General features: G+C 45.2%; 1 protein-coding gene across 2 annotated transcripts in view; it reads right to left on the bottom strand.

Moving 5' to 3' along the window:
• Nucleotides 1-3653: 3653 nt before the first annotated feature.
• Nucleotides 3654-9377, bottom strand: part of evi5l (ecotropic viral integration site 5 like) — a 98107-nt gene continuing 92383 nt past the window's right edge. For both annotated transcript variants that reach the window (XM_033012197.1, XM_033012198.1), the window contains one exon: nucleotides 3654-8315. In XM_033012197.1, coding sequence (XP_032868088.1) covers nucleotides 7968-8315 — 348 coding nt within the window. In that variant the 3' untranslated portion in view covers nucleotides 3654-7967. The remainder of the gene's footprint in view (nucleotides 8316-9377) is intronic.

Below are 9377 nucleotides of genomic sequence, written 5' to 3'. Positions count from 1 at the left end.
AGAAAGGTCTCAACCCTAAATGTCACCCATTCTTTCTCTCCAGAGATGCTGCCTGGTCCCGCTGAGTTACTCCAGCACTCGGTCTATCTCCAGCACCCTTCAATGCTGTTTCACTACTGGACTGACCCCGCTCACTGGACCCCCATCACCTTGTGTTGCTGCAACCCAGTCCAACATGGCAGCAACTCCCCAACATAACAGCTGCCTTCTATTTTAGTTTAGAGGTACAGCGCGGAAACAGGCCCTTCGGCCCATTGATCACTTGTTCACTATTTCTGTTTTCTCACTTTCGCATCCACTCCTTAAACATTAGGGGCAATATAGAGAAGCTGGTTAACCTACAAACCCGCACGTCTTTGGGATGTGGGAGGAGACCCATGGGGTTACTGGCAGAATGTGTAAACTCTGCACAGACAGCGGCAGAGGTCTGGATCGAACCTGGGCCTCGATGCAGCTCCACCACTGTGCTCCTTGCACAGAGTGTTTAATTGTCATGGTGCTGGTCTGCAGCAGCTTAACAGGCCTGTAAACACAATGCAAAGTTAATATATAATATACATGTTTTAAATCAATACATTTATAGCCATAAAAAAATGCAAAAAGTGAAACAGGCCCTTCAGCCCACGCCGACCAGTGATCCCCGCACACTAACACTATATTTTCACCCAGAGAGTTGTGAATCTGTGGAGTTCTCTGCCACAGAAGGCAGTGGAGGCCAATTCACTGGATGTATTCAAGAGAGAGTTTCGATATTGCTCTTAGAGCTAACGGAATCAAGGGATATGGGTAGAAAGCAGGAACGGGGTCCTGATTTTGGATGATCAGCCATGATCATATTGAATGGCGGTGCTGGCTCGAAGGGCCGAATGGCCTACTCCTGCATCTATTTTCTATGTTTCTATCCTACACACACTAGGACCAATTATCCTACAATCCTGCACGTCTTTGGAGTGTGGGAGGAAACCGAAGCACCCGGGGAAAACCCACGTGGTCACGGGGAGAACGTGCAAACTCCATACAGACAGCACCTGTCGTCAAGATTGAACCCGGGTCTGGTGCTGTGAGGCAGCAAACTCTACCGCTGCACCACCGTGACTGCGCGGGTTGAACTGGGTTGGGTCAGGAAACCAGGAAGTGTCTGGATGACAAAGAATGAGGGAACTTGGAACAGCTCTCAATCACTGAGACATGGAAGTGGGAACGGTGTTAGTGGAGGCATCAGGGTCTGGAGTGGGTAGACTAGATTCGTGCAAGTTCTGGACAGAATGCAGTGGTTGAAGAGAGGGAGGGATGTGAACACAATGCGGAGAGATCAGTGTAGAGAGAGAAAGGCAGGGACAGGATACTGAGTTGGATGATCAGCCATGATCATATTGAATGGCGGTGCAGGCTCGAAGGGCCAAATGGCCTACTCCTGCACCTATTTTCTATGTTTCTATGATATTTCTGGAGGGCTGAGGCAAAGGGTGAGACTGGTCTTTGGAGGACTTGCTCCACTCTGCGTGAAATTCGTGGAATTCATTGCCACAGACGGCGGTGGAGGCCAAGGCAATGGATATTTTTAATGCAGAGATACATAGATTCTTGATTTGTAGAGGAGTCAGGGGTTATGGGGAGAAGGCTGAAGAATGGGGTTGAGAGGGAGAGATAGATCAGCCATGATTAAATGGCGGAGTAGACTCGATGGGCCGAATGGCATCATTCTGCTCCTGGAACTTTGGAACAAGTTTAATTTGTTCAATCCATCTCATTACGGGAAGTCTGCTCTGTTCTCTGACGAGGTTTCTGAAAGCTCCACAACTCTCAGAAATGTTCTCAACGTTCACCCACTCTCCCCAACTTCCTGGGGCTTGTTTTTGCACAGATTCATGTTTGCAACACTGATTTATCAAAAAATAAAAAGAGGTGATTAAGATCGGTGAAATGTGTACAGACATACCTCCCAGTCACACAGCACCTTTGATCTTTTCAGATATAGCTGTGGTAGGATGTAGGCGGACTTACAATCATCTGTGGTACACTCCAACCACAGGCAAAACGCTCATACATTAGCTCATTATTCCCCTTCACTCAGTCTCTCCACCTTGCTCTCTTACTTTTGAAAAGTTAATTGTGGTTTCAATCGCTCAAGATTGGGTTTAATGCTTGGATTGAAAACTCACTCTTTGACTGTTCAGCAGCTTGAAACCGACTGAACATTGGGACCTCATCCTCATTTGTAGACTTGTGTCTTAGATGGTACATGGATAGGACAGGTTTGGAGGGATATGGGCCAAACGCAGGCAGGTGGGACTAGTGTAGATGGGACGTTGGCCGGTGTGGGCAAGTTGGGCCGAAGGGCCCGTTTTCACACTGTATCACTCTATGACTATGATTATACATGTTCAAGAAGGAACTGCAGATGCTGGAACAATCGAAGGTAGACAAAAAAGGTAGACAGAAACTCAGCGTGTGAGGCAGCATCTATGGAGCGAAGGAATGGGTGACGTTTCGGGTCGAGACCCTTCTTCAGACTGCTCGCTCAGTATAATCCACTTTTAATTTGGAATACAAATTCAATGTATTAAACAGATCTACTCAGAATATTCATTCTCATTCAGTTTCGCACTCACCTTAAAAACAGAATTAAACAATTGTCTTATTAATTAATTAATGTTAATTAACAATTAATGTTAATTGATTAATTAATAATAATTAATGTTTGCGCATACAGCAAGATTACAAATGATGATTGCAGCGGGTGTCAGAAGTTATGGGGAGAAGGCAGGAGAATGGGGTTGGGAGGGAAAGATAGATCAGCCATGATTGAATGGCGGAGTACACTTGATGGGCCGAATGGCCTAATTCTGCTCCTATCACTTATGTCGTCTACATTGAATCTCTTGGTCCTTAGTTTTTTTGTGTTGAACAAGTTCATCAAAACTAATCATTTGCAACGTTGACATTTCCAGTTGCTAACCCCCAACTATAAATATTCATCAGAGTCATCCCACAACCGGTTGCTTCATTGTATGGTTTTCTCTCAACCACCCACACTGAAGCCACCAGCAGATTTAGACCAGCTCATACCACACGCTCTCGGAGGCCCATGAAAAGCTGACGCTGCCTCTGCTAACCCCTGGACAAATTGATTGATTGAAAGGTGCAGCACGGAAACCAACCCATCTCCAACATCTGAACCCAGAAACAATCTGCCAACTCTTTATCATCCCTCAAGTAAAGTATAACTCTGTCTCCTGCATCACCTCTGCCACATCCTCTCTCACAGCTCCCACTCTGTGTTCTATATCTCTTCACATCACATTCTATATCTCTCGTTTCCATCCCCCCGACTCTCAGTCTGAAGAAGGGATTCGACCCAAAACGCCAGCTATTCCTTTTCCCCAGAGACGCTGCCTGACCCTCCAGCTTTTAGTGCCTATCTTCAGTTTGCAGAACACAGATTGGATATAATGCGAGTGGAGCTATTTGCATCGGGGGGTAAATTGGTCATAATGCAATTTCGATCAGGAACTAGAGAACCACTCAGACATTACTTTGGAAATTGATAAAGCAGAATCTGATTTTCTCAAAGCTCCATAATTGCTGGTGTAACTGCTGCAACACCGGTCACGTTGCACAAGCAGGGCCAGTAATAAACACATCCACAATGGTTTGGTTTAACATCTCTGTATCACACACACGTCTTTATCAGGAAATCTTTCATTATTACACAGTACACAAAAAAGCATGTGCTACTCGTGAAAATACAGTTACGGTTCAGTGTGCGTCTGTAGTTATTATTTACACAACTAGCAGCTAAAAATGGTCATGATTCAAGCACGCATCAGCTTTACAAAATGCACGGCGGTCTGAATGTGACAATACAGATACTTGAAAAGAAACTCATTGCAACAGAAATTCATTTATAAATGGTATGCTACACAGTTTTGACAATACATCATCGCAGAATATGTACAGTTCAGTCATAGGCCTGGGATTCTGCCTGAACCGCTAGACTTCTACTCACGGGTTAGGTGAGTACTTGCTCTAACACGTAACGTGACAAATAACCTTCATTGCGAATGTCGCTAGCCATGGAATGAATGCCGATAACCACGTGTTTAGTAAGAGCGATGGGGCTGGGGTGGGACACCAAGACTGACACGCAATGAAGAGCACCAAGAGTGTCCAGGACAGGTTTAGTGCCGTGACCCCACGAGGGCACTGGGGAGAGGCCCCTGGGACGCCATTCCAGTGACCATTATTGCACATACACATTAGTGGCAGCTGCCGTTCAAGCTCTAAATAATGACATCTCCTTTGGAAAGATGCATAACTGATTTCTCTCACACACCACTTTGATTTCAATGACACTTGAATTCTGAGCACTGGTTTCTCCACACCCCAATGTGTGGAAACACAACCTCCCACCCACCCCCTCCCCTTCCCATTGCCTTGCTGATGTAATCCTAAAGTTCAGTAAATCTTCACACACAGAGAGAGAGAACCATTGCAGTGTCTAGGACATGTGCCAATAGGGCAGCTTGCACTTACTGCGCCTTGCTAAGAGGCTATTCTCTCTGTAGGGCCGGGCGGTCAATGCTGGCTGGGAACCCGGGCTAACGGTGTTGCGGTCTCAAGACTTTGTACCCTGTGTGTGACAAGTGGGATGAACAGTCAGAGTGATATCTGTTACTTGCATGGGACTTTGTTGAACCCTGTTCTCGGCTAGCTCAGAGACAACTAGCACAAAAGCATTTTGTATCTACTTCGACACAAAATGCTGGAGTAACTCAGCGGGACAGGCAGCATCTTTGGAGAGAAGGAATGGGTGACGTTTCGGCTTGAGACTGTTCTACAACAGTGGTCTACAATGTACAGTGCGATGGTGGTGTGGGCTTTGGGAACGAGACAGAGGGGACAAATGAGAATATGTCTGCCACACAAACTGATACCAAGTCATCCGTCATCACACAAAACACTTGTCAATCCAATCCCCAAACTAATGAATGCATGAGCTCTCAACAATGACGTTACAAGATGCCCGAGGCAACACTGGAGCGGTCATGTGTCAGTTATAATAACAAAGAGTGCTCATTCTATATCAGGGGTGGACATACCTGCAGCACAAACTAAATGGTTGACTCTATACATATGGCACACACCTTCTCCTGACGTGTGATTAATGGCACCAGACCCCACTCCCAAGTGTCATTAATGCTCAGCGTTAGTCGAGATCTTTGGTTCTTGGGAGGAGGTGCGTTTATTGGCAATGAGCGACTCCAAGCAGTTGGGTACCCAGCTATAGAATGCTGGAGCTCAGATGTCTAAGCTTGGAAAACAGTTGGAAAAGAACCATGAAAAAAAACGTGATAGTCAGCACTTTTCACAGAGCTAAAATGAGACGGTTTGTAATGTCAGTGAGCGTCATAATACACATCCAGTAACTTAATTTTACCTCAATATCTTAAGTACTGCCATGCTGAAGGGCTAATTCTACATTATTTAACAGGGATAGATTCAGCCAAAGCAGTCCCCACCGATAAAGGTGTTCCTTGGTTAATAGGAAGTTTGGCAGAGGCAGGGAGAGACCAACCAAACTAACCTTCCCCCCACTGACACCTCCCTCAGAGTGACACAGTTCTTCACTAATAGACAAACACTGCCCTGCTCATGACACTGACAAAATGAAAAGGAGTTCAACTAAAACAAGATAGTCAATATTCTGGATGTGGCGTGGTCCTGATAAAATGACCAGGAGATTTTAAGTGACGTGCCGGTATATATTAACTGTGTTCATCGTGATGCAATGTGGAATAAAGTGCATGGGGACCCACTCGATGTGCCTGGACAGTGAGTGGCAGAATGTTGAAGATACCAAGATTCCAATAAAACACAGCACTGGAGAAGGGAAGAGGTGTTGTGGTCAGACATATGGACAGATGACTGGAGTATGGACACTTTACATTATCAGCTTCATTACCATCCAAGAAGCAAGAGATTTGACAACTCAGTTACGTTGCCTGGGAAGTGGGGAATTTCTATTGTTAGTGGACCAAATGCCAATCGGTTAACCAGAAGTCAATTCAATATCAAGTGATGGGTGCTTACTGTATCAGTTGGACGATTACTTGAGTCCACCCTTGGGGATACTGGCATGAAGAGCAAATGTACCTTCATACAAATGAGAGCTCATGGGTCTACAAAATCCTTCCTCCCATGCAGTGTTCCTCAAGCAATGGCGACTCCAGCATCCAGGCAGTTCGTAAAGTTTAGCATGGACGCTAAGGATGAAAAAATATCAATGCAGCACAAATAAAATGAGCATCATTGTAAAAGTAATTCATAGGTAACTAATGAACAGAGTAGCTGACCACATCTTGCTTCAAAAGGTGCTGCTTCATCCACCAAATGGTCATCTGTAACAGAGGTGCTAAAACCAAAGCAGACGTGGTTTTGCAAAACTTCCAGTACTACTTGTCCGAAGGATTACAATACAATTAATGGCCAATAATTTGCATAAGTAACACAATGGGTTCCGAGACATCACAGGAGGGTATTTGTAAGTGTACTCTGGGTGAAACAAATGCTGAATGGAAGCTACAATGCTGGTTTGTTGAGTGGACATCAACGATCCAATGTGTAGGAAAGAACTGCAGATGCTGGTTTAAATCAAAGGTAGACACAAAATGCTGAAGAAGAGTCTCAACCCGAAATGTCACCCATTCCTTCTCTCCAGAGACGCTGCCTGTCCCGCTGAGTCACTCCAGCATTTTGTGTCTATCAACGATCCAATGGTCCAGCCTTAGAAACCGAACTTGAAATGACTTCAACCATCTGCACATTTTTACTGTGGAGTGGGGAGTCCACTAGGTCGGCTGAATGACAAGAGTAAGGAGGACCCAGTTATAGAATGCTGGACTTCAGCTGCCTATGCTTGGGGCAGAATAGGTGGAAACGGTATAAGATCAGGGTATATAGTGCAGGCAGTGTGTACATGTGTCAACCACAGATTTAAAAACTCTAAAACAAGCTAACAATAGTCCACAGATTAATGTCAAAAAAGTCTACTTTCATAACTTCAGACATGAAAGCTAGTGAACATTTTCTGGTTTAATAAATAGATGAGCAAGCAGTGAGGCTGGAATATTCAAGAGTGCGTTGCTTAGCTGTAGGAACTTTTCTTGAGCTGCATTATGTTTACCAACAAGCTTAATTTCAACTGGTTAATAGGAAGTTAACTCAATGTCCGGTGATGGACATGTATTGTACTACGAAGGCAGAGCTTCAATCACCGTGTTAGTTAGGTTCTAGCAAAGGTCAGTGCATCAGCCAGATACTGAGTGGAATGAGATTCTAAAGCAATCAGGAGATGGGTTAGACCCTGTCTATTGTCATTAGGCTTCATCACAATCTGGTACCCTGTAATAGTATCGAGTGCTTTCAGCTAGACCAAACTAGGTGTCCATTACATGTATGCAGGTGGGTTGTGCTGCCTCTTGTTTGTCCACCGCATATTGGCGATGGTGGGTTACTGCTGAGAATTAAAATTCAGAATCCACCACTGTGTCAGGCCAAGGAGCAACGGTGGGAGACATGGCCTGAATTCCAACAACTCCCAGGCTCATACCCTTAACCTTTAAGTGCTGACTTGCATTTTTGCACTACACATGGAACACACACATGGAAGACTGGGGGTTACTCCACAAAAACAGAGCACCACAGTGGAGCCGCAAACTCATCCATCATGGCATCTGGATTGCAGAAAACATACCAGAGACATTGGGCCACTTTCACAACGTTCTAGCTCCCCACCTATTTCCCTCACTGGGAAGAAATGTCAGGATGAAATAGGGAAGGAGATGGGTGATTTAAAAAATAAATATCAGACCCAAATCAGAGGAGCAGCAGCTCAGGAATGCCTCACATATAGTAAGTTTCACTTGGTGGAATGCAGGAGAATTTAGATCATGATGTCCCCCCCATTAGACGGCTGTAGAGATGGATGATGCCTTGTTTGGACTGTCGTTGCACATGATGTGATTGACCATGTCTACTTCAAGCTCCAGTCCAGAGTTTCGGTTTTCCTGATCGCTGTCAGTGCTGCCGTCGCTGTCTTTCCCCGACATCTCCAGGCCTCGGAGGAAGTGGCCGTTTCCGTGGGGAATGGGGTACAGATCTCCCTGGAGACCGCTCACTCCCATGGGGCTCGGCAAGAGATCCTCGTCTGAGGAGTGGATGAACTCGTCGTCTTCCACCATGTGGTTCACAATGTGGATGCCGTCAAAGCTCAATGGAGTCTGGAAGTGGCCTTGACCTTTGAACAGCTGGATCTGCATTTGGGAAAAACGGACAGAACAATCAGCAAGTGGACCAAAGGCCAATGGATCTTTATTATCACATGTATAATGGCATTCTTTTGTCACATACAGTTCAGTAGTGCCTCACCCAAGCACAATGCCCGAATGGTACAATTGTCCACATGCAAGTCGCCAGGTATTGCCGCCATTTTCAATGCGCCAAATACCAATACCTTGCCATTAGATTTAAACTAAATGTGATAATGCCTCTAATTTATCCACAAGATGTGTTCTTCCATTGGAAGAATCTACTTGCAGCCTTTTCCCTACAGATACAATACAATACAATACAATACAATTCAATTTATTGTCATTTGGACCCCTTGAGGTCCAAATGAAATGTTGTTTCTGCAGCCATACATTACAAACAAATAGACCCAAGACACAACATAATTTACATAAACATCCATCACATTGCTGTGATGGAAGGCCAAAAACATTTATCTCTCCACTGCACTCTCCCCCCCGATGTCAGAGTCAAAGTCAAAGTCAAAGCCCCCGGCGGGCGATGGCGAATTGTCCCGCGGCCATTAAAGCCACGCCGGGTGATGCAAGGTCGCGCACCGGGTCTAGTTGTTAGAGCCCCCGGCGCGCGCTCGCAGTCCCGCAGCCATTCCAATTGTTGTCTTTGGAAAGTTTAACCATACATAGTCCCATTTTATTCATGTCTAGAGGACATAAAGCACATAAAGGTGGCACATGAAGACATAAAGAGCTACTGCCTTACAGCACTGGAAACTTGTGTTCGATCCTGACTATAGGCATTTGTCTGTACAGAGATTGTACGTTCTCCCCGTGACCTGCATGGGTTTTCTCCAAGATCTTTGGTTTCCTCCAAAGACGTACAGGTTTGTAGTTTAATTGGCTTGGTATAAAAGTAACATAAAATTATCCCTCGTGTGTGTAGGATAGTGTAAGTGTGCGGGGATTGTTGATTGGTGCAGACTCAGTGGGCCAACTCTGTTTCCGCAATGTATCTCTAAACCAAACATCTCTAGAGGACGTGGAGAAGTGACATTTTAGGTGGAGACCTTT

This window comes from Amblyraja radiata, chromosome 35 (assembly GCF_010909765.2).
Source record: "Amblyraja radiata isolate CabotCenter1 chromosome 35, sAmbRad1.1.pri, whole genome shotgun sequence".
NCBI classification, from domain to species: Eukaryota; Metazoa; Chordata; class Chondrichthyes; order Rajiformes; family Rajidae; genus Amblyraja; species Amblyraja radiata.
Note: the sequence above shows the minus strand (reverse complement) of the source record. Positions and strands in the feature narration are given on the sequence as shown.